At 45.5% G+C, this 25,599-nt stretch overlaps 1 protein-coding gene across 4 annotated transcripts in view; it reads left to right on the plus strand.

Annotated features, from left to right (window-relative positions):
* The window catches only part of CAPZB (capping actin protein of muscle Z-line subunit beta), a 72,529-nt gene that overhangs the window by 33,096 nt on the left and 13,834 nt on the right, over nt 1-25,599 (plus strand). For all 4 annotated transcript variants that reach the window (XM_062622890.1, XM_062622888.1, XM_062622887.1 and 1 more), the window contains 2 exons: nt 6,960-7,081; nt 14,068-14,181. In XM_062622890.1, the coding sequence (XP_062478874.1) occupies nt 6,960-7,081; nt 14,068-14,181 (236 nt within the window). The remainder of the gene's footprint in view (nt 1-6,959; nt 7,082-14,067; nt 14,182-25,599) is intronic.

Consider the following 25,599-nt stretch of genomic DNA (forward strand, 5'->3'; position numbering starts at 1 on the left):
TTAGTAGCTGAAGGTAGATGAAGCTAGAGAATGTATCCTCCCCACCACCCCCCACGCAGGCAAAGTGACTTGTTTGGTGTGCATAGCCCATAAAGAACATGAAATTGTCACTGGAGTTTTTTGTGTTTGGAGTCCAAAAGCCTCTGCAGTATGGAGGAGAGATAAAATAATTGAGTGCAGATGGCAGCTGAGCATCTAGTGAGGGGGGGTGGTGCTTAAAAACCCCATCAGACTCAATGCAAACTTAAGCAGAAGTGCATTGCCAGCCTCGTGGTCTCAAAGCAGAGTGTGTGACCTGTTCTTCCTGCCTTGGCTGACAGATTCTGTGCCACCAGCAGCCTGTTGGGATGTGAACACAAAGATTGTTGGCTAAACAAGAGGCTCTGGCTCTCTGAATAGGTTTATGGTTGCTGAGAGCCAGTTTTCCACTTGGTGAGGGGCTGTAAGCAGGAGTTTTCCAGCTAGAAGGGATTACCTCTGGGTATATTGATGGTAATAGGAGATAACAGTGAATGTATGTAAATTGTTAATGTGATGCTTGGCTTAGAGCTGCAGCCCCACTTGTAGGAGGTTGTAAAAGGGAATTTCACTTCTGGCTTCATAGTTACTTGTTCTTTTTAAGCCTAAACCCTGCCTTTCCTTCCTTCCAGGCTCCTGCCTCTGCACTGCTGGTGGTAGGGACCCCTAAAATATCTATTTAAGTATCTTTCTAAAGGAGTGTGTGTGTGGATCACTTGGTGAGCTTGAATCCTGATTAGAAACCTGGGGGGGGGGGGGGGGGAAGCTGGGATATAGAAACATCACTGGTGAGAACATGCATATCCCTTCATTGTAGCTGGATGTATCCAACACCAGCTGGACTCTTGATACAAATAGTCAAGACTTCCCAAGATATTGATATGCTGTGGTGGCTCCTGGGACTTGGGACTGGTAACGAGATACAGAAGCCTTCACCTGCAGGTCACTAGTCAAAGGCTGGGGCACTTCAGTTGGGGCTGCCAGATGGCTGGCTTTTGTTTCCCAGTAAGCTACAGGATGGGGAATGCAGCAAAAGCCCTATTTTATCCAGCAGATCACTGGAAGGATACCAAGGATCCTGGTTTCTGAGCTTTTCAAATGGAGCTCCTGGAGCTGACCAGATAAATCCTGTAATCAATGTGATGTTGCTGCCATGCCATCACTAACTAGACAAACTGGGATCTGCAATTCCATTAACATTTGCCTTTTTCCAGAGAAGCTGCTTAGTTTTCATTTTGGTTCTGCTGATTGTTGCAGTGCTGGGATTCAGTGCAAATACTTGAATAAAGCTGAGCTGTTTCTCCAGTATCAATTACATCTGGTCTTGAACACAAAAGTCCATTTAATAAACAAAGCTTGAAGAATGTGTGGCCCTTGGACATCTGATGGATCAAATTAATGTTGAGCAATGTGCGGATCTGTGGGAGTGACTTTCCAAGTGGTTTCAGGTCCAAGCTGAGTGAAGCCTGGCTTCCTTCTTGGGTTTCCACAACATCCGTTAGGCCGTGGCTGTGTTCTGCAGGAACAGGAAATTCGGAGGCTGTGCAGTGACTCAGGAAAAGTATAATAATATTTTATTAGATGCTGGCCCGGAGGGGAAGGATCTGAGCTGAAGTTTGCAGGAGTGCCCAGTAACTTGCATGGGTTCTTTGCAGTGGAGCGGTGTCCCCAGGTGATGTGAGCTGTGGCTTTGTCCGCTTCTGTAATGATTAAAGTTGTCTTATGAAAGAAAATCAGGTTTGCATGCAATGAAAATACTCTCTTTCCTCTTTGGATGTGACGTTACATTAAAACCTGCTCTAGTCACATGTGTGCTGAGATATCTGCATGTTATAGATGTGAATTCGAAAGACAAATGGACCTGAGCACTGCCTTTGCTAAGCTCTTGAAGCTCTCTTCATCTTCCTTCTGGGTCTTTAAGGAAAACGTGTCTTCTCACCTTTAATTTTGCTGCATTTAGCATATTTTTCCAGTGTGTAAGGTTCCTGTGGAGCTCTGTACACGCTGACCTCTGAATAAACATGGAAAAAAGAGGCTATTTCCAGGGACACAACCTTGCGACACAGCACTGCTGCTTCACTTGTAAATATGATTCACTTCAGTCAAGGCTGCAGGAGAAAACAACAGCCTTAATGTACTCTAGTTGAGTGCCTCAGTAAGCCACTGGGTGTGTAAGGTGCAGAATTTGATTCCCCAGCACTGAACACTTCTAAGATTGGGCTGGGCAGGGTGCTGGGCCTTCTGCTCTATGTCATGCTTTGCCTAGAAGGATTGGACCAGATGATCCTTGAGGTCCCCTCAACCTCATATTCTGTGATTCAGAATCTGATGCAATTCAGCCAGCAGGCTCAAAGCAAGGCTGGGGAGTGTGTTTAAGACATGAAGAGCTGAATTACTGACCTTGTCACTGCTGAACTCTTCTAGATGCTTGTTTAATCATATAAAACTAATTCAGAATCAGTTGTTTAGTTGATAAAGTTCCTTTAGCCATGGTGAGTGAAGAAGGAGGGATTATTAGTTGGCTACTCCAAGAAGTGTACAGTTTCAGCTTTGGCACAAGTGATTATTTGTCTTGATGGCAGCACAGTTGACTTAATTAAAACACTGTCCACATACCTGCCTTGCTCTGCTGGAGAATACTGTTGCACAAGACAACAGAATCCTTGTTCAACATGCAGGATTATGCTTAACTTGCTTTTCATTCATCTTTCCCCCCGCCCCGTACTACACATTTATTGTATGTCCCCCAACCACAGTGCTCTGTTATGTGGTATGTGCTCCTGACTGATGCTGCTGTTCAGCTTTGTGACTCAGTCCAGACCCCCAGAGATCCTTCTGCTTTCTTCTTTTCTAATTCCCAATGAGGGTGGTCTTGCTCCCTGACTATCCTACAAGCACCATAATAGATGATTGAGTGCTTATTTATGGAAACATGGGTGCATTAGAGTCCAGAGTACACTGTGGACCAAAGGAAACTAATGATGGACTTTAGCTAAGGACACAAGGTTAAGCCTGTATTCAACATGTGGCCTCCCCCTGCTTGGGGTGGGGAAACCTTGTGTCAAAATAAAGAAGGGAGCCTAGTCTTTGCTTATAAAACACTCCTCGTTGTTTCAGTGTTTTCATCTCAGTGACACTTATTTACAGTGCAGTGATGAATTAACAAAACCCCTGCTTTGGTATTGCAGTGTTTGGCTGGGGGAGTGGGTTAATTCTTGCCTTTCTAAATTGAAGTCCCAAGTTTCGTATCTAATGACTCTTGGCACCTAAAATCATTTTGGCTTTTCAGTTAACACAGAACAAGTTAACAAGGAAAGTTAACAGCCCAGATCCAGTGTTTGAGATTGGGAACTCAGAGGATAGGTTGGTCTCCTGAGCAGAGTTGTCTTTGCTGGGATCAGCAATTCTGGGTGTTTTCTTGCTAAATATGAACTGAATGTGCCCTAAAGAGACCAAAATGCTTTGGGGAAGGGTCAGTGCTTGACATGGAGAAGAACAGAAGGAAAGGTGTATGTGTAGTGGAAAGTAACTGCTCAGTGCTGGCATTGCAGCAGCTGACTTAGCCTGGCTGGGCCAAATACCTTATCACTGCATGTTCTACAATGCAAAGGACCTAAATTCAAAAGGAAATCCAGTATACATGAATCTTGTAACTGCATTCTTAGGAAGTACAGCAGCTCTTGAAAGTTGATGTAATAAATGATACAGAAATGGTTCTCTTGGGATAACTGTGCCACTTGGGGGTTTTCTGATAATTAGAATTGCAGGAGGAGTTCCATCAGCTGGAATATCTCTGTTCATTTTATAGGCACTGCTGAAATTGTCTAGTTCATCCAAAGTAGGTGAGTGAGTTTTCTTCCCTGTTTTATCCTGAAGGAGGAGAGGAGAATATATTGCCTTAAGTCCTGTAGTGTCGGTACCAGAGAGGCAATGGATTATTATAATGTAGGATTGTACTCTAGTGAGTGTCTTTCTCCTGTGCAGCCAGGCTGAGAGAGCTGGTCTGGGTCAGCCTGGAGAAGAGAAGGCTCCTGAAGGGGAGAGCTGAGAGCAGCTCCAGTGCCTAAAGGGGCTGCAGGAAAGCTGGAGAGGGGCTTTGGACAAGGGATGTAGGGACAGGCCAAGGGGAATGGCTTTAACCTGCCCGAGGGGAGACTGAGATGAGCTCTTAGGCAGAAGCTCTTCCCTGTGAGGGTGCTGAGGCGCTGGCACAGGGTGCCCAGAGAAGCTGTGGCTGCCCCATCCCTGGCAGTGTTCAAGGCCAGGTTGGACACAGGGGCTCGGAGCAAGCAGCTGTAGTGCAAGGTGTCCCTGGCCGTGGCAGGGGTTGGGACTGCATGAGTTTTAAGCTCCCTTCAGCCCAAACCAGGCTGGGATTCTAGGATTGCATCTTAAAACCAATATGAATTCCTTCTGGTCAGTGAGAGGTTGTCCTCTGCCACTAAGTGCTATGGAAGCATCATACCAGCCATGTGCTATTTTTAAAAGGAAGTTAAACCTAAACATTAATCTTTGGATTTTGTAAGGGTTGAAAATTCAGGTGGTTATTGGGAGCTTTTATGTAGGGGATTGAGTTTGGGGCTTCTTTTGAAAGTGCTTTCTATATATATATTGGGAGCTTGAGGACATGTCCAGCAAGACTGCTCATGCTCCCTTACCACATGTGTAGTGTAGGGCTTTTCCCAAAGAAATGGAACCCAAACAGAGTCTGGGAAAAATGCCACTTTTCTCCAAATGGTGTTTTCATCACCATTATTCATTTTAAATACACATCATTTGACTGCATTTGAGGTTGAAGAGGCTGTTCCTGGACACTTATCTCTGCTGATGGGCAGCTGGCCAGGGAGCAGCTGAGAAGAAGAAATACATTCAGCTGGTCACTTTTAGGAACAACACGGAGCAAAGCTCTTCATGATGAGGTGCTTTGGGGCTGCCGTGCATGCACCTGAAATGGAAGCAGTCATCTCAAGTTGCTCTCTGCCTGAAGAGTCAGCCTAAAATTAATAGCTAATGGAGAAGCGAAGGAAGAGCCAAAGTGGAACCAGATGGGCTCGCGGCCACAGATACATCATCTCACTTCACTTGGGCCATGACACTGGTGATTTGTAGCAGTATTTGGGTTGTCTGTCTTCAGAATATGATTTTCCTAAAAGCTTTTTGCTTCCTGCCCACCTTCATTTACTCTGTGAATGTGGAATGGTTTTGACGTTGCTTCAACCAGGTCTCGAGTATCAGATGCTGAACCCCTATGAGAAGCATCTAGCCTTATATAAATACTTTGTTAATCAGAGCCTTTCAGTTATCACTCAGTGCCACATTAAGCTGTATATAGACCAAAGTAAAACACCTTAAACTAATGGTTTGGGCTTTTCAGCACTGTCAGTAAAGTTACCAACCATTTCTTGATTTTTGTCTGTGTGTGTCTGCAGGATAATTTTAGGTGTTGCATTTCTTACTTGTCCTTTGGTTTTGTGGGATTTTTTGGGTTCTTTTGTGGTTATGTTGGTTTCTATTTGTGCCTGCTTACTCTGACTAGTATCCCTTGTATGTTACTGCCTTGGGATTGGGAATGGTTTTGTTTCAGGCGGCTGGGTCTCTTATGTCATATCTAGTGCATCCAGATAGTTAGTGCTTACGGTTTGGGAGCTGCTGCACCTCAAATTGTTTGGTTTCTTTTCTCCTCTAGGCTTTTTCCCTTCAAAAATGTACTCGCCAGCTCACTGAAGAGCTGGCTGGAAAAGAAGAAAGTACATGTCCACATTGTCTTTATTCCTCCCTCCCCTTTTCATTTCTTATGAGTTCTGAATTCGTCACTTCATGATTCATTTTACCCTTGATTGCCTTTTGTCTTCACGTTCTCCATCAGGTTTTCATCTCTACAATGGAGAATGAAATGTGGAAGAGATGCCACATTCATTATTTCTTTTATCTTCTGTTTCAGCCTGTTGTCACCAATATATTCAAGAACTTGCCAGTTGTCCTATATCCTGTTGCAATCCCAGCTTTCTGTTGGAAAAGGGCATTTTACTTGAGTCCCTTTCCCTTGCAGTGAAATCTGGAATGCTTTTCCCAAGGGAAACACACAATGTGGTAATTGTTTAGTAATAGCTCCAGGAATGATTTGTTGATGGGTCCCTTGGTGCCCTGAAATATAGAGAGAGATGGAGTTCCTGGAGGAACCACCCATGTGGCCAAAGCCTGCAGTATGGGAATATGGATACTGATAATGGAAATGGATATTGATCACAAGATATTGATATGGATATTGATCACAAGAGGCCATGGGATGGAATTTGTGCTTGCATTCATGCTACCTTCAGGCTGCACAGTGTCATCTCTCTGCAGTACATCAAAGATTCTCTGCCATGTTAAGAGCAGATCTTGTAGTCTTTCTCTATGTGAAGCACAGGGGCCAGCTGGGGATCTGAAGCCATTAAAGCTACCTGTGTAGGAGATGTGTTTGACTTTCTGTGTGCACACACAGGCACACAGATTTTTATTAGCCAACGTGGTAATGTTTGGCCAGCTGCCTGGAAACTATTCCAAACCCTACCCAGAGTGGGGGCCTGTGCAAAGCCCACTCTGGTGGATAGATGGTGGATGCTGCATTAGCAGCTCCCTCTTTTCCCTCCATTATAAATATTTACCTTTATTCATCAGTCCTTGACAATCACTTTACTGGCTGGCTTTGGCAAGAAGCTAACACTGAGGATGTATATACTGAAGTGTACTGGACCACACTAGTGGTTAGGTAATGAAAGCTGGAGTTACTGGAGGTGGGAGTATAAGCCTGTGTTGTGAGTAAAGTGCAGCTTGTTTTAGTTCTGACTTGAAAGGGTTTCTGGCTCTGGGGCAGATGTGGGCTGTGAAGAACAGAATCTGTTCTTCAGATGCTGATCTCTTTTAACCTGAATGTGTTACCCTCCGTGCCCTCCAAACAGGTTCCAAGCCTCTGTGAAGATCTCCTCTCCTCCGTTGATCAGCCATTGAAGATTGCGCGAGATAAGGTGGTAGGAAAAGACTATCTATTGTGTGACTACAACAGAGATGGAGACTCATATAGGTGAGTTCATATCCAAAGCTCAGAGCTAACTGGTTTACTTTGTGAATGAGAGCTGTGTTTAAGGCTTGCATTCCCTTCTCCCTCTTATTTTTAGCAAAAATAGAAATTTAAGGGTCTTAAACTCTGCGATGAAACTGTGACTGTTTCAAATCCTCTTCTCTTTAGTACTAAAGACACTGGCTATGAAAGTTGATCTTAGTGTTTTTGGAACGTGAGAGGGCATAAACATCATCTCCAGACCACTGTAGAGTGCCTCAGTTTCAAACAGCATGGGTCCTGCAGCAGACTTGCCACAGTGCAGGCTTCTCTCTCCATGGGGCCACAAGTCCTGCCAGGAATGTGCTCCAGTGTGGGTTCTCATGGGGTCACAGCCTCCTTTGGGCATCACTTTCCTCCAGTGTGGGATCCTCCATGGGCTGCAGGTAGAGACTTGCTCCACCATGGACCTCCATGGGCTGTGGAGGGGGACAGCCTGCTTCACTGTGGGCTGCAGAGAAACTGCTCTGGTGCCTGGACCACCTCCTCCCTTCCTTCTCTGACCTTGGGGCCTGCAGGGCTGTTGCTCTCACATACTCTCACTCCTCTCTCCAGCTTCAGTTGCTCTTGTGTGGCAACTTTTTCCCCTTCTTAAATACAATATCTCAGAGGTGCTACCACCATTGCTGGTAGGTTTGGCCTTGGCCAGCAGCAGGTCTGTCTTGGAGCTGGCTGGTATTGGTTCTGTTTAAGATGGGGGAAGCAGCTTCTCACAGAAGTCACCCCTGTAGCCCCCTGCTACTAAAACCTTGTCACACAAGGCCAGTACTGTCCCATGGTCTGTCTCCAGAGCAAGAGGAGGGCCACGAGGATGAGCAGGGGACTGGAACGTCTTGATAGCAGCATAGTATGCACAGTATGATAGCAACATAGTATGCACCTCCCTCATGAAGGCAGGCTGAGAAAGTTGGGGCTGTTCAGCCTGGAGAAGAGAAGGCTGTGTGGAGACCTCAGAGCAGCTTCCAGTGTCTCAAGGAGGGCTATAGGGATGCTGGGGATGGACTCTTCATTAGGGACTGTAGTGACAGGACAAGGGGTAACGGGTTAAAACTTAAACAGGGGAAGTTTAGATTGAATATAAGGAAGAAGTTCTTTCCTGTTAGGGTGGTGAGGCACTGGAATGGGTTGCCCAGGGACGTTGTGAATGCTCCATCCCTGGCGCTGTTCAAGACCAGGTTGGACAGAGCCTTGGGTGACCTGGTTTAGTGTGAGGTGTCCTTGACCGTGGCAGGGGGGTTGGAACTGGATGAGGCTATTCTGTGATTCTATGATTCTGTTGCTAAAGGGGTGACTAACATACTTCTGTTCCTGTAGCACAGTTATGTCTTAGAGAATTAAAACCAGTCACATCTCTAGAAGAAATGACTGTGAGGGCTTTGAGATGAAAATTATGGCCTTGTTATGAAATGAAACCATCTATTGTTGCAAGGTTGTAAAATCTGTGGCATGGATACAGCAACAAGGAGGTGATGCAAGCACTTGGTTTAAACAAAGTCATCTTCCCATACAAAGGGGGGGGGTGGTGCCAGCTAGGAAGGGCATTTTCACTCCTGTTTGCAAAGGATTGAGTCTGATTTTGGACATGTGGTGCCATTAGTTCTGGATAAAAATCCTTGCCCTAATGTTTAGCAAAGGAAAAGAATCCCTCTCTACCAAAATAGCTGTAGACAAACCCAGTGAAAATATCTGACCAATATAAGCTGTGTGTAATTATAACAAAATGAGTTTTGAAGTAGAAGGGGCTGTAATACTGGCATGGTACAATGGGTTTTCGGTATTTTGGCTGCCACTTTGGACAGAGTCTCTCTTTAAATGTGTTTATTTTCTACCTTGCCATTGGGGTGATTACAGTTGAGAGGCTATAATCGCTTCCTCCTCTTAGTTATCTTCTCCCTTTCCCCGTTTTCTGCACTGCCTGACTTCTCTTAACAGCTTTAGTGACCCTGGCCTAGTTCCAGATATGTAATTAAGAATCACAATGCTCATACTGCAGAAACACTGTGAATATTGCATCACCTTCTTTTGACTCTCTTCTCTTAATGAAGGGCACTAAGCTTTGAAGTGATGACCACAATTCATCTTCTGCCCTGAGTTACAGCTCAGCCATCCCTCTGCTTCTGGTTGTGATTATAAGAGTTACATCGGTGGCTCTCCTTGTAGCTTGGGTATAACAGCTTACATTCTCTGTGCTAACAATTGGGACTGATCTACAGTCAGAACCCGGCTTTGCTTTGTACAGGTTTGCAGTAGGGTTTTACGTTCATCTGGCCAGAATGTTTTAAGAATTCTATTTTAAAGTGGAATTCCAGAGAATATTGTGACAATTCATTTTTCCTTTGGCTCAGGCCATCATTGCAGGAGCAGGTAAGCTTACAAAGGATTCTAGATTCATTGGTATCAATTGCTTTGAGTTGTAGGAAAGGTACGTACCTAAACTGAAAGCATATCTGTACACGATGTACAGAGATCATGCTGAGATTCATTTTGCCCTAGAAGCAGTAGGAGGAAGTGATAATGGATGCTGAGTTTGACAGTGTATCTGCATTGCAGCTGAGTGTAAATCTGGGGTTTTCTTTCTTGGTCAAGAAGTGAGAAGTTCTCTAAGGTGAAGTGTTTGCTTGTGTTCTTTAGGGTTCTAGTCTAACACTGAAAGTGTGTTCAACCTTCTACAAAACAGCCTGTTGCCTTTTAAAAGCATTTGTGCATTGAGCTCATCTGCCTAAGCCACTCAGCTCTACCGTAGCAGCTATGTGCATTGAATCAGTTCTAAATTAGTAGCTAGGATAGTTTTATCACTTCTGCCCTCCACAGGGTGTACTCCTGCAGCTGCATCCTCTCTGGCAGATGCAAAAGAAGGGATTAGATCCTGTCTATCTTCTGGGCCTTTCAAGAGATGCTTTCTCCCTGCAGTTGTGATCTTTTCTTGCAGTCCCCTTGTATCCTGTGTAGGCTGTTGACATCTAGCACCAGAGGCACAGAAATCTTGAATGGGTACTTGTTAAACAGTGCTGTGACACGCTGCAGTAACTACTAACACTTGCTGCCCCCCTGCCCCTCCGTGTTGAATGAGTGTATGTGGAAGCCCTTTCTTTAAGGTTAGTTTCATGCTTGACTGAAATTTGCTCAGTCTCTTCCTAAGAAGATATTTAAAGAGTTACAAGAAAGCAGGAGGACTCAGGGGGGGTTAAATCACATTGACATTTTCAGGCCTTATTAAGTAATGGGGTTTCAGAAAAACTATTCCATTTGTTCTTCTAGAATAGGCATAATATATTAATCGCTGGCATTAATGAATGCTATTCTTTAAGGCTTTGGATTCAAGTGTTCTGGATTGAAGTGATTCTCCCTGCTGGAATTGATTGGTCTCAGCTCTGTTTTGTGAAGTAAATTCTTTCCTTCAGCACAAAGCAAAAGCCTTTGAAAGCCAGGCAAGGCTCACATGTGCATGTGTTAATCCCATTCTGTGCCTGTGTTCAGACACTGTTACTCATACCTCATAAAACCTGAAGTTGTTACTGGGAAGTGCCTCTTACACTAATTTAATCAATTAGGCCCAAATCTCGGAGCTCTGCTTTTAAAAGCTTTTGATATTTCCAAGATTTCTCAGAACCACACGGGCAATTAGAAGTCTCAAGGAACGCTATTCCCTACCTGCAGCGTGCTGCAGCCCCAATTACTGCCCACTTCAAACCAAACACTGGCTTTCCTCTTATTGGAGGGCTTGTTAATTGCATTTCTTTTAATACTAACCCAAGGATTTCAAAGCCTTCTGCAGACAAGTGAGCCTCGTGCTGCTTGAGCAGGAAAGGTGGAGCTCGATAGTCAGGTTTCCTACTGGGAACCAAGTTTTATAGGTGTTCTTTTCAAGTGGTTTTACAATTAATGAATGAAAACATTAATAAATGGTATTCTTTTCTCTTTGATTCTTTTTAAGCTTCAGTATATGTATGATCTCAGTCTTCAGGTTTGGAAAGGACCTTAAGATCATCCAGTTCCACCCCCTTGCCATGGGCAGGGACACTTCACACTAGACCACGCGGTCCAACCTGGCCTTGAACACTGCCAGGGATGGGGCATTTGCTGCTTCATTTGTTCCACAAAGCAATTACTTGCTGAAGATTGAAGATCCTTCCTGCTGGGAATTGGCTTTGATAACAGCTGCTGTGGGATGTTGGCCATTCAGGTGATAGCTCCACAAGTCTCATCGGGCAGCATACGCAGATATGAATATCCTCATGCTCAGCCCATCACAGTTTACTCCTTCCCCACATTTAGACTTGCTTTTCTCCATGGCAGGCATGGATAAGACCAGAAGGTCGATTTTTGGAGCTTCCCTTGGATCTTCATGGATAGATAATTTCCCGTTTCTTCCAACTGCAGCACTGCTACTCGAGGGAGCAGCTTCTCCTGCGTGTAGTCTTGCAGGCACTTCTGTGAGTGCTCCTGTAGTAACGGAGGTTTGTGGAGGACATCAAAACAGCCTTGGAATCCACATTGTGAAGGCAGAGCTTTTCTGGTTTAATATAAGACTTCAAGGTCCCTGACTTTGTCCATACATTTCCACTCTGAGTGTGTTTGATCACTCTATTAAATGGAATCCTTATGTGGAATTTGGTGCCAACACCACTGAAACCTGTTAGCTGAAACAAAAACCATTCTCTTTTAGGGAAATTAGAGGTCCGACTTTTGAAATTTAAGTGCTTGTCCATCTGCCTTTCTTCAAATAACCTCAGTGTAAGCTTTGACATGTTTCAAGTACTCTTCCACCAGAAGAGAAAAAAGCACAGGGTTCTGTTATGAGGAGGTTTTGTTGGGTTTGGGGTGGTTTCTTAGGTGAAGCAGCTGCTGGCCTCAACCAGAATGAGTTGAAAATGCCCCAGTCTGCTGGTTAGACAGATCTGTGTTCCTGTGCTGCCCTTTGAGTGCCATTCCTGCACCCTGTGGAAGAGAACTGATGTTTACAATGAAAGTATCTTGATATCATAGCTTCTTCATGAGTGCTGTGCTCACTGGTTTCCTCTTACATGAAGGAGAAGCATCGCGTGCTGAATTCACAGAAAACAGGGGTTTTTGAATAAGTGTTTTAATGTAGAGAAAGAAAAAGCAAGTGCATCCTCATGAATGGTGCTGGTGAGGCAGCGGTACACTCCTGCATTGCCTGGTATCCAAACTATGGCTTTGCTTTTGCAGACTTCTTGATAGCAAAGTCAGTGCTCTGTCTGCCTGAAGTGACTCTCCAACATTGGACACTAGTTAAGATTTGGCTGGGCAGGGTGCTGAGACATAGAATCCCAGCCTGGTTTGGGTTGGAAGGGCCCTTAAAGCTCCTCCAGCTCCAACCACTGCCACGGGCAGGGACCCCTTCCACTAGAGCAGCTTGCTCCAAGCCCCTGTGTCCAACCTGGCCTTGAACACTGCCAGGGATGGGGCAGCCACAGCTTCTCTGGGCACCCTGTGCCAGCGCCTCAGCACCCTCACAGGGAAGAGCTTCTGCCTTATCTCCAACCTGAACTTTCCCTGTTTCAGTCTGAACCCATCACCCCTTGTCCTATCCCTACAGTCCCCCATGAAGAGTCCCTCTCCAGCATCCTTGTAGCCCCCTTCAGACACTGGAAGCTGCTCTGAGGTCTCCATGCAGCTTCTCTTCTCCAGCCCCAGTGTTCTCAGCCTGTCTCTGGTCTAGGCCTGGCTTTGCCTAGAAAGGTTGGACTAGACCTTGAGGTCCCTTCCAACCTGGCATTCTAGGATGCCATGGTGTCAGTTGGATTTGTGTGTACTGCCTCATGGGTGTAGCTGTGCCATTTGGAATCCGACAGGTAGCACCAGCAGTGCATTAGTGTGGATCCCTTCCAGGTTTTGGAGTTGCTGGGTAAGGAGCACTGCTGTAGCTGTCCACTCTTCTCCAGAGCAACCAGGTTGGAAGCAACTGTTTCAAAATGAGAACCACCAGGTGAAAACCAGTGCTGGGGGTAGATGTGACACAATGATTTAGCTTTTCCTGCTGTCTCACCTTTTGAGTCAGACGTGGTGGGGAGGAGGGAAGGGCTCTGGAAGCACAAAGCCAGGGCAAAGCAGGGCCTTTACTTTATGCTTTGCATTAAACAGATGTCAGAACTAGATGCCTTTCTGTGAAATGAGTAACAAATGGCTACTGAGGAGAAAGCCTTGACGTATGGACTGCATTAAGACCTGGTGCTGGTAGGCTGGAGTGTTGTGAAAAATGAGTAGGTAAAGGGTAGAGGCACCCTTCTTGAAACCAGCAGTGATATATGTAGGTTGGTTATTCCAAGGGGAAATGAAAGGGAGAATGCTGGTTTACAGAATGGGAATTATAAAAGTCTCAAGCAGATGGGCAAAAGGCTTCCATTAATCTTTTAATACCAAATCTTTCATTAAGAGCACAGAAATCTCTTCCACACCTGCAGCAACCATAGTAAAACCTGCAGCCTTACAGAGCCTGTTAAATCCTTCCAACTGCTCAAGCGTTTCCCTAATGTTAGACTAAAAAGAGAGTTCATTTCAGAGGGAGAGACTGGAAGAGAGTTTGGAGGCAGCAGTGTTCAGCTCTCATAATGTCAGATCCCAGGGAAACTGCACAACCTATTTGTATTTGCATGAGAGTATTTAATGTGCCACATCTGAGGCCTGGGTTTTGCCTATTTAAGAAGGAACAGATTGAAACCTGAACATGATTATTTATATAGTAAAAACCTGAAGTGGGGGGGGGAGCGTTCCCCAGGTGCACTGTGAGCTGTGGGGAGTTGGTGTTCCCTCGCCCTCAGTGTTGGGGTGGCGTTTGAGGGTGGAATTCTCACAGATGGATTGCTCTTGGTGCCGTGTGGTATTTTTGGGAAGTCAGCATCTGTGGCTCAGCTCAGAGCCACCAATCTCCAGCCTTTCAGGGCTTGTCTTGCTTGTTTAACCCTCTGTTTCCCTTGTCTCTTTGGCAGATCACCATGGAGTAACAAATACGATCCTCCCCTGGAAGACGGTGCCATGCCATCTGCTCGCCTGCGCAAGCTGGAGGTGGAAGCCAACAATGCCTTTGACCAGTACAGAGACTTGTATGTCAGTTCTACCCTACAGAGCCCTCTGCTTTCTTTGTCTCCTTCAGCAGGCAGGCGGGACACACAGTGGGTCCAGATGGTGGCCACTGGCTGCCTCTGAGAGTGGCACACCAGGGGCAGCAGAGGGAGGAGGGTAGGCAGCCACCGAGCTGCTGCTGGGAAGTGTATCCACTGTGATTCCATGATAGGAAACATGATCAAATTTGTCAGCTGATGCCAAAGGCAGTTCCTCAGGTGCTTTCCTGCCTCCCTCCCCCCTTTAAGATATTGATGGTGTCTTTGCCCTGAAAGGACCTGTGTTCTCTGTGATCTTGACTCAGTTCAGTCTTAAACCATCTGCTTTTTCCATTCCCTCAAGACTGTACTCTCTCAAAATATCTATATATACTGCAGCAACTTTCACATCTTCAGTGAAATGACAGGAGCTAGCAAACTGAAACGCAGCAGTTGATGGGGAGTCATGTAGTGTTGCAGGGGCATCCTCCGATGCTTGTTTTAGGCCCTGCCTTGTTAAAGAGGCGTGAAGCAAAGGAATTAATAGAGTGTAAGATAAATGTAGATTAGGCAGTGTGTTTTTAAAGTAGCAGTAGGAAGCTGTCTGACTTGCCCAGAGAAGTTGTGAGTTCCCCATCCCAGCCGGGTTGGATGGGGCTTGGAGCAAGCTGCTCTAGTGGAAGATGTCCCTGCCCGTGGCAGGGGGTTGGAACTGGATGAGCTGATCCTTTCCAACCCAAACCAGGCTGGGATTCTGTGATGACTTTCCAGTTGAACAACTTTTCCAAAAGGTGGGAGCATGCTGGTCGTGCAACTGCAGTCCCATCTGAGCAGTGCTGGTGATGCCATCAGCTGTCATCTTTACAGGTTGTGGTCTCCTGGGCAGCGATGGAATGGAAATAGTAACAGCGAATCTGAAAAGCAAGTGTGAGTTGCAAAGCAAAATGAACTTACTGCTTTATCCAGTGACGGGCTGCTCTCTTACTGGAGATGCCTAATGAGCATGAAAAAGGTGAAGAAACTCCACTGCTGCTTCATGTTGCCCAAAGCTGGACATAAACCACATCCTTAGCTGTTGTTCGTCATGTGTCACTGTGCTGTTAACAGTGCTAACAGAAGCGGGTTGGCAGGTACTTTTCTTGCTAGAGTTTCTGCTCATTTTAGGATGTGGCTTGAGGTGAATGTAGCCTGTCCAAATGTGTAATCTTCACACTTTTGTTACAGTATCCAATCTGTGCTTCTTTTCATCCATTATTTTCACAGATACCCAACTCCTCTTGCCAGTAACAGTTGTTTCTGGTATCTGAACTTACTGGAAGAAAGGAGTTTTGTATGTGCAGCGGAGAGGTTTGCAGTTACTCCCCAGGTGCAGAACAGACCAAGACCAACAGGTTCTTTAGTACACTAAGGTGAAACTGAGGATGTTTATGGAACCAAGGTTGTCTTTCTAAACCCCTCTCTGATCAGACGAGTGTGAAGTCATGGCTGGATACAGTAACTCCTTTAGGAAGGTTCAGTTGCTGGAGGGAAAGCGTGGTGCAAGCTGCTCTCAGGTTTAGGTGAACCTGTTCCACACATGGTACAAGTAGTCTCAATATATTGTATGGAAGTAAAAAGCAAGATTAGATCCAATTTCATCTTTCATTTGGCCAGTCCAGGCTTTATAGGCAATACATTGTTACAGGGAGTGATCCTCACAAAGACTTCATTCTGGTGTCATCAGCCAGAAATGACGGAGACGCTGTGGCTCGCGGTGCGCTCAGACGAGATAAGCACATCTGTCAGCACCCTGCGCTTTGGGGCATGTTCTGATCTCAAAAATGTGTCAGAAAACCAGGAGAAGGGTGCCTGACGTTGTGCTGAGTGGTGCGAAAATTGGGGCATTCTTTGGAAAGTATTTGCAAAGCTAAAGAAACTTAACCTGGCCATTGGAAGGGTTCCTCGTGCTTGAAATTGGAAGTGATTTGTACTTTACCTACAACAGAGATTTGGATAGAAACATGCTTTTGTTCTACTACTTGGACTCTAGTTTCCTTAATGAGCCAATTGGAGTTTGTATTTTGACAGCAGAAGCTTAATTTTTACTTGGAGATTGGAGGGGGGATGAGGTTGGGGTCACAGCTTTCCTCACTGCTGCTTGCTGCTCGTGCCAATGTTGCGGGTTGGGAATTAGTGTTAACAGTTACCCACATAACATCTGCTGGAGCCATCTGAGGGTCTGAAGTGTGGGGAAGGTTGTAGTGGGAGCAAGAGGGCAACTGCAGTAACGCAGGGTGTAATTTCCATGGTCTGATAGAGCTGGAAACTAAGACTGTATCTGTAAAGGCAGAAGTAGGGCTGAGGTAGAAGCTCTTCCCTGTGAGGGTGCTGAGGCGCTGGCACAGGGTGCCCAGAGAAGCTGTGGCTGCCCCATCCCTGGCAGTGTTCAAGGGCAGGTTGGACCCAGGGGCTTGGAGCAAGCTGCTCTAGTGGAAGGGGTCCCTGCAGGGGTTAGAGCTGGATGGGCTTTTAGGTCCCTTCCAACCCAAACCAGGCTGGGGTTCTGTGATTAAAGGTGTCACTGATCTCCTGCTTTGGCAGCTTGTGGCATGGGAAAAGGAGTGCACGATGTGTCAGTTCCAGGACAGAGTTACCAGTGTCATTTCAGATTCCAGAGCCAATGACAGCAGAGGCTTTCCAGCTTTGTGAAGTATTTCAGGCTCATTTAAAAGCATTGATGTATTAAGCAAAGCAGCAAGTAGCATGCTGGCAGTACTGTGTATTCTGTGGAAATGATGGTTTCTGTTGCATGGGAAGTTTTATAACAGAGCCACCTTCCAGTAACAGTGTTCATTTTGTAGCCAGAGTGTGAAAAACCTTTCTTCCATTGACCTTAATGGTGTCTGTTCACTCTGATGGGGTTCTGTCCAAACAGACTGCTCATAGGTGACACCAAGCTGCTGGATGCTCCACATCACAAAGTTCTTCTTAGAAACTGTGAGTTCAAGTGCTGTGCCTGTTGCACTGTTTGACTTTGAGCTTGCTTTGGAGATTAAGATGATGAAAATGATGCTGAGAGACAATCCTCAGGTCTCATACATCAGCTTCTCATACAGCAGTTCCTTAAGAGGCTGTTCTGCCCCTCTCTACAGGGTAGAGCATGCTTTTGAGGGGCACCTCTAACCACAGCTCTGCTGTGTCTTATGGGAGAGAGGTAGCAGTTAATACAAAACCAATCTGTAGGCAGTCGTTTACAGGGAACACCAGGCCCTGTGTGCTTGGATTTCCTGGGCTGTTCGACATTGTATTCCTAGAAGGAAGATTTTAGCTGTGATTTCCTAAGCAGTTTGTGGCTCTGTTTCCAACCTCACTGGGCTAAGCTGCTGGATTTGTGCTGTTGCAGTCTAGCCAGGACAGACTGCCCTCTGCAGAAGAATGTTGTGTGTCTTAATACCTTGTCTGAGGTGTCCCTTGCTCTGCGCTATGCTTGCTTCACTTCTCAGCTTTAAAATACATCTGACATGGGTCATTCCAGGGGGAAGATACTTGCTTTCTCCAGAAAAATAAGTGCTATGGAGAATGTGTGCTTCTCCAACTCTGCTCTCAGCATGTGGTCCAAGCTTCCTCTGTCTGATCTCCTGCTTTACCTTTACACACACTAAGGGGTAAGACCACCCAAAGTTCATCTCAGGATCTCCCAAGACTTCAGATAGTTTCATTTTTTCCTTGTGGCAGTCCCATTTGGCCCACATACCATTCCTTGCTAGAGTTCTGCTTTAATCAGGTGTGGTGAGCATCCACCTACATCTAGTGAGTCATTGCATTTAGTTGCCATTTCCCAAGGGGTTGCCACCTGCTGGTGTGGGTGTTTGGAGGGAAACAGCCTGTTATGCATTTGCTAATGGATTGTTTCGCACAGATTGGTCACATTTGCTCTTAAATCTTAGTTTTCCCCCCAAAAGCTTCTTGGCCTGCAGCAGTGTGTGACTACAGTGGGCAAACAAGTAATATCATACAAGGTTGTTTCAAACCACGGAAGCTTGAGAAGAACAACTGTGCTGAATGCTCAGCACCTCTTAACCAGAGCCGAGTTGTTCCCTGTAAGTGCCTGGTTTAGTGCCAACTACATTTAAGTGTCTTTAGACTTGCCCACCTTTTATTTCTAGAGGCACATTCATGTCTCTTTGGGTTGAAGAGGAATCATCCTAAGTTTTCCTTCCCTCTGTTATAGCTGTTAAACAACAGCCATATTTCTTGGGCATCTCTTTGCCAAAATGGATGTCACTTTCCCCCAAACCAACTGCTTCATTTTGATCTCCTGCTGCCAGCTTTAACTCACACACTGCCTGAAGCTAATGCCCTGCTCTGTTTCTGTTCAGTAGGTTATTATTGCCAGATGGAAGTCTAGGATCTTACACCCTTCACTTAGAGCCTTGCTTCTCCACATCCAATATGGTGAAGATAATTCCTTCAAACACATGGTTGTAATTTATTGCCCTTTGCTTGCCGTGTGTGTGCGATGGATTGAAATCAAAGCGTAATGAGGAACAGGGCAGCTGGGTAAATCTATCTATTTGGGACTCTTGTTTTGGGTTGCAGATAATCAGTGCTTTAATGAAGTAATGGAATCGCCCTTTGTTGTCTGGAAGAAATCATTCCTGAAGTGATTAAATAGACCTCCCTGGGGAAGGATGCTGCTCATCGCAGTATTCCTACAAACAAGATGAGTTTTGGCAACTTTGGACTGCTTTAGGGAGCAGGCACACATTTAGAAAGCTCTTCCTTACTTTGTTTCTTGGGTTAAGGAGGATTTATTGGTGCTTTTGAGTTTTAACAACCTTATTACAGAGAAAAGAAAGATAATAACATCTTAATAACTTTGCTCCTTAAAATGTTGTCGTTGATGAGGGGTTTCAGTTCCCTCCGCAGTGAGTGCTGAAGCCTTTTGAACTTTTGCTTCCCTGTGTTTTGCTGTTGATCCATTTTCAATTTGTTATATTAGAGCTGTGGGTAAGGAATTTGGTAGGAGCGGAAGGAAGCCTGGGAGAGGATTGACCTCTGGAATGTCTTCATTGTGTGTAATCCTTTTATGATTGAATTTTGGGTTGAAATCCAGTGCAAACAGTTTGGCACTCAGATACTCAATGGTGTTAGCAGTGCTGAGCGTGGCACCCCTGCCACCCAAGCACTTGCAGTACCCTTTGCAGTGCAGACAGCACCTAACCTGAACTTCCACCACCTTTCTTCCTTCAGCTGCAGGACATAAGGCTACAGAAATTCCCTGTATGCCTCTACCTTTAGGAGCATGTGGATTCAGGAGCCTTTTGCTAGGGCACTTGGAGGGGCTGCTGGTCAGGTACAGTAGCAAAGTCCCAGTGAGAGACAGAGCTTAGCCTTAAACTTGCATTTCTTTGCAGGGTTTGTGACAGTTGCTCTATTTATCAGTTTGACCCAGTTGATTTATTGTGTGCATGGAACAGCGTGGATTCCTCCTAGTAAAAGGAGAGCATCAGATGTAAGAGGTGTGATGAGTGTTTCACAGCCCCAGAGCTCGTGCCCCTAGGTGTGCATGAGGGAGCTTCAATTGCCTGCAGTGCAGCTCTCAAATGATCAGGCAGCTGTGAGCTCTTTCTATAAGCATTCAGTCTGTGTTTAGATGTAAACCTAGTTTGCCTAAACTAAAAACCCATGGAAAGCTTTGAAGTGACTTTATTGCCATTAGCTCACTGTTCCTCATTAATGGTTACTAGCCCTTTGTGATGCCTTTCTCTTGGCCATGGTGGTTCCTGTGGTTTTTCACAGCAAGGGCCCTGCAGATTGAATCCAGATGCATTTGTTATGCATCCCAGCACTAAGGAAACCTGACTTTCCATCTCACTGCTGGCTGGGCTTCTGCACAATAGGGTGTGACATCAGGATTATGTCATCTGTGAGATTCTTGCCTCTGGGTTAGGCTGATAAATCCAAGATGAAGTCTCCTAAGACAGACCTAAACTGCCAAGATGCTGCTTTAGTGTTCTTGTGCTTTTAAAATCACAAGCATGATGTTTTCCCAGGGACATTGTTTTGATGTAAGAGTAAACAGAGCGGGGTTGAGGTCCCTTCCTTAATTTGCCTGTGGGCAGCTCAAAACTCAAACCAGAATCAACATTGAGCTTGCTGATATATATTACATGGATTAGAATAAGCTTAACGAAGAAGAGAGGGGAAAATGAAGCTTTGAAAACTTCAATTAGTTGCTTTTCTTCTGCTTTTTTCCTTTCTGTGGGTGCTTCGTTCTGGAGCAGCTCGATGCAGACCACATTCTTATCTTCTGAATCGGAGGTGCTTGGAGGAGGAGGAGTTTTTCCCTTGGGTTCCCACGGTTCTCTGTGATTACATAAAACGTGAAGGCTGGAGAGGGGAAGCATTAGCAGGTCAGCACTGATGATGCAGCGCTCCGCTTAACCACCGCTCTCTGAAGGTTTGAAATCCCCAGCAAGAAATGACTTACGCGCTTGCAAAAGAGGAGCGAGGCTCAGTCGTCCCGTGTCAGTTTGTTATGATGTGATTATCTCTGACAGCGCGTGCCTGTGCTTGCTCTTCGTAGAAATTCACTTCATGTGCTCACAAATACAGTGTTTTAATGCTGACAGAGTAACTTCTTGTAGCGCATCTGATACCTGTATGAAGAAAGAAATACATCACGTGCAATCTGTAGCCTGCACGGACTCTGACCATCTTAATCCCTGATACAGAGGACTTCTACTGCTGCCTTTTCCCCTCCGACCCACAGCTGAATTATAACTGGCAGGGTCCAAACCGTGCCAGACTGTTGGTGGATGAAGCGGAGCAGGTCAGGCCAGCAGATGGCTACGGGTGAAAGACTGGGAAGCACTCGGTGCTTCCTGGTAGTTAATGAACCAGGAACACATTGGGGCATGTTACAAAGTGACCCATTGTCCTGCTTATGAGGTGGTTAATGGAACTGTTTCCAGGTGACTTCTCAAAAGGGATTGGGTCATTAGTTTCCATCTGCCAAGAGCAATTGGATGGTAAGGCAAATGTGAGCAATGCATTTAGAATTTTCTTCAATAATGACAGGTCCTAGAAAGCACAAAATTGGAGGTTCTGGGAGGTTTTTGACCTTCAGGATCCCATTGTTTGGATACTGTTTTCCTTCCTTGCAGAGTTCTTGCACTTCACAGCTCTGCTTCGCTGTTTGAGTCATCCCACCGCGGTCCAGATGTGTGTTTTTAAGTACAACTGGCATTGAAGTTACACATACCTAACCAGATTGGTATGTTTGCTCCAGGGAGTTCTGCACCTGTGTATGCTGGAAAGAATGTGTGTAAAATACCTGTACAGAGTGCACAAGCATACTTCAGGCTGTGTTCATAAACTGTGGTGGAACAGCCCTGCTCTGTATACACAAACATTTTACCTTCCTCATTTGAGGGGTTGAGGTAACGTGCTGGAAGTGTTACACAGCTGCACGCCTGGGACCAGAGGAGGAGGGAGAGGAACTGTAAATCATCTGTGCTCATGCCAGTGGGAGAAGTGTTACATCCTGGGGAGCTCCTGGTCCCAACCTGTCCTTTTCATTAAAGAACAGGCTCCTGAGTCTCATTACTAGAAAGCTGGATGGAGGGGACAGGCAACAAAATTCCTTAGTGACAACTCTGATCTCTTGGTGCTGTCCTGAAGATGTTCTTTCCCCCCTCGCTTGAGCTGTGAGTTGCAGGTGATTGGAATGAATACCTTAGTAATGGTTTGGGGTTGGTGGAGGGGGGAGTGCTGAAACTTGCCACTTCCTTCATATTTCTGCTGCTATTTATGTGCTGGTTTGAAATGACAGAGGAAGGACTCAGGGAAAAATAGTGCCAAGTCACTTGCCATTATAGTCATCTGCTTTAATAGCAGTTGAAGTGGCTGCTGCCTCAGCTAGGTAGTGTTTTGGGGTTACCTTTAGACACCAGCTTCTCCCATTGTGACTTTACTCATTGTCACACTTGTAAAAACATTTGTAGCTGCGTGCTCAATGTTTTCCTTTGGGGTAGGTTGTTTAAATGACAGGTTTCTTGGAAGTCTGTTGATCTAAATAGATGGAGCCATTTGCCTTTCCTTCCCTGCTCAGTTTCTGTAGCTGGAAGGAGCAGCGAGGCAACCTTCAGGGGAAATAAAAAAGCAAATCTATTTTGCTACTTTAAATGGGCCAGTGTGAAACACTGTGCAGCTCCTTTGAAGGTTTGCATAGCCTGAGCTTCCAGGCCCTGGTGCTTTGGCTTCAGGGCTTTGTGGCTTAGTGCTGAGAGAGCCTTAAGCCAGCGCCACCGGGTGGGTTTTTGTCTCTGGCTCTCAGTTTCCTGACTGGAAAATCCAGATGTGCTTTTATGGATGAGTGATTTGGTTCTGAAGTATAATTGAAAGGCAGAGCTCTTGTTTTTACTGCTCTGGGATGCAAACTCATTTTCTCACTATAGGGTCCAGCATTCGCTTGCAAGGCTTGTGAGGAGCAGAAAGGTATCAGGAAAGGGCCTTTGCTGATATGTCGTTTAGTGGTAAGGCAAAGTGATTGATGTGTCCTCCTTTCTTGAGGTCTATGCTGGAAGATGGGGGATTTCCTCCCCTGTCACATCCCTCTTGAAGCTATGGCTTTGTTCTGGCCACAGCCTCTCTATTTCATGGCTACAGCTGGAGTTCCTTGAACAAGTTTCCATCCTGGGTCTCCACCCGCTTCAACTTCAAACACTTCATAAAGCTTTGGATCACTCTTAGCTTAAATATTTTCTTTTATTCTTGCATTTGTAAAGTAGGTCAGGTTGAAGTGTGACATTTTTTGTATAAAACAGCTTTTTCCAGGAGTTCTGTGGTTGGCGAGTAACGGATAGAGAGCTGCAGTGTTTGAGCGTGCCGTTCTGACTCCAGTTGATTCGGAGGGAAAAGCTGTTCTCAGCTGTGGAAAGAGAATGAATGGTTACGTTGGGCCTTATTCCTTGTAGTCATCTTCCTGGGCAACTGCATAGGAAGCAGTTTTACTGGAGGTGGAAGAACACTGTTTGCCCTCAGAAAGGACAGACACGGCATTTGGTCTGTTAAGGTCCCTTCCAACCCAAACCATCCTGTGGCTGATTTGACAGAGCTTTGGTCTTTAACAAAGGAACACGACAACTCTGTCTATGCTTTTTATCATTGTTTCATAGCAATCTTTTGTCTATAGGTAAACCCAGGGTACATCCTGGAGAGCTCCGTGTCCTTAGGCACAAGAGGAGCAATGGCTTTGCTTTGAATTGCTGCCCTTTGAAAGGGGTTTATCTTTTGGAGATGTTTTTGAGGTGTCCCAATACGAATTCCTCCTTCTCCAGATCTTTTGTACGTCTCAAAAGCATCTGCTCATTGTGTTGTGCTGAGCCTCGGGGGCAGAAGACAGATTGCCTTAGGATTTTCTTGAATCCATGACTACATTGTGCAGAAGGAGAACATGCCACAAGCAGGAGCATCCAGAGCAGGCCATCAGTGAAGTTTCTGTTCAACCCAGAAGCTAGGTAGTGCTTCAAAGGGTTTTACTGCAACCACTGCATGTGACTTTGAGCCTGTGCTCTGCTTTGCCCATCCATTTCTTTACCAGAGAAGAAGATGCCTTCCAGGAACCTTTTCCAAGCTGGTTACCTCTCCTGCTTGGGTTTTACTAAGTGCTGCTTTTTCATCTGTGCTGAAGGGGTTCCTTGGAGGTAGTCCAGCCTTCCTGCAGCAAATCCAGGTTCATGAATGTACACTTAAATTCCTACCAGTCTGTCATCCCGTTCTCTGTTATGTAGCAGCCAGTTAACCTGTAGCACTTCTTTATTTTTCCTGAAAAAAAACAGGTTTCAAGGAATGTTCCCCTCTCCAAACATGCCTTTCCTGGGCTTGGATCATCTTAAACCCACTACAGTGCGTTTTAGTGTGAGGAAAGGTGAAGAGAGCTCAGTGACATGTATTTTCTCCCCAGGAAGGAGGAGTGACATTATAATGCTGAAGCCCAGAGGAGGCTTTGGCCAGTCCGTGCCCCAGTGTGCCTTGGATTCATACTGCTTCAATCACTGGCACTGTTTTGTCGGAGTCTCAGGATCCTGGATGTGGCCGTGGCAAAGCAACTTTATTGAAATAGCATGTTGGTATTTAAAACAATATTAATACTATATTTGATTCATTAAATACACAAAGGCAAGTTAAAGCGTTTCCATGTGTGCGCTGTTAGTTCTGGCGGGAGGTTCCTCAGCTGGTTTTATGTGGTTTCAGACAACATTTTAGCACATTCTTAAAATACCCACAAAAGCCTTTATGTAAAATCTCATAAAGGTGAAGCACATAAAAATGATTTTTTCCCCTGTTTCATGTCATTAGGATCAAAGTACAGTAGGTAAGAAGAAATTTCCAAAAGCCTTGTTTTGGTCCCTCTCTTAATGAACGTTTCATGCTCACAGCAAGCTCATAAAGTGGCTAATGGGGAAACTGTGCTCACAGTCCCGTTCTCAGTGCCTGACAGGTCATTTTGAGTGGATTCACGGCAGTTGAATATTTTCTTAAGCAAACTTGGTCTAGAAATGGACAAAGAGCTTCAGGTCTCTGCCCTTCGATTCACACTGCCCTTCTGGCAAAGGAAAGGTCACTTCGATTGGAGCTGAGGTTTGCTGCAGGACTGAAATTCCCATTAACTGCATTAACCAAAACCCATCTGTGAACTCCCCTGGGGATATAAAAAGGGTGTTTCGTGGATTGTTAGGTTTAAATTGCCTGCTGGAAGTCTGGCTTTAGCATGCTTGTGGAGCAAAGGGGTTTCTTTTCTTAACGGTATCTAATCAGTGACTTGACAAACGTCATAGGACAGTGTGTGCTGGCTACTTAAATGCTCAGGCTAAGCCTGGTGATGAGTAGCAGTAGTCACCTATTAAAAATAAAACGATGTAGTGAGTTGCTATGAAGTCATATACCCCTCCTGGCATCAGCATTGGGTTTGATGCAGGCTTGGATGCACGCACTTAAAAAGAATTGGGGCTCTTTTGGTCATTTTCTCTGTGCAGAGAACGCACTGAAAGTTTCCTGTGTTGTTCACATCAACTTCCCAGTATCTTTTCTCCTGACTTGTAGAAAGGATGGGTTAGTGTTCTTGAGTCCACAGCACTTCATGAAGTCCAAACTGCACAGTAAATCACATCTTGAGTGCCGCTTACAACCATGAGGCTTGTGGCTGGAAAGGAGGGGAGTGTGCAGGTGGGAGAGTTCAGCAAGTTCTTCACATTGACAGTGAGTGATACACCTCTTTCTTGTAGAAGAGGAGAAACATGCAGTCACTTGCAGGTCTATGGGATCATCTTGCTCATGAGTAAGATGCAGGAACATAGAGTGGTTTAATCTGTGTGACTGTCAGTCATAGCAGCTCCTCATGTCTTTGCATGGTGAGCTTTTGCTGTCCTCCAGACC

The sequence above is a fragment of the Pezoporus occidentalis genome, unplaced genomic scaffold (genome assembly GCF_034315485.1).
Source record: "Pezoporus occidentalis ecotype Australia unplaced genomic scaffold, CSIRO_AGI_Poc_V1 ctg249, whole genome shotgun sequence".
Taxonomy (NCBI): Eukaryota; Metazoa; Chordata; class Aves; order Psittaciformes; family Psittacidae; genus Pezoporus; species Pezoporus occidentalis.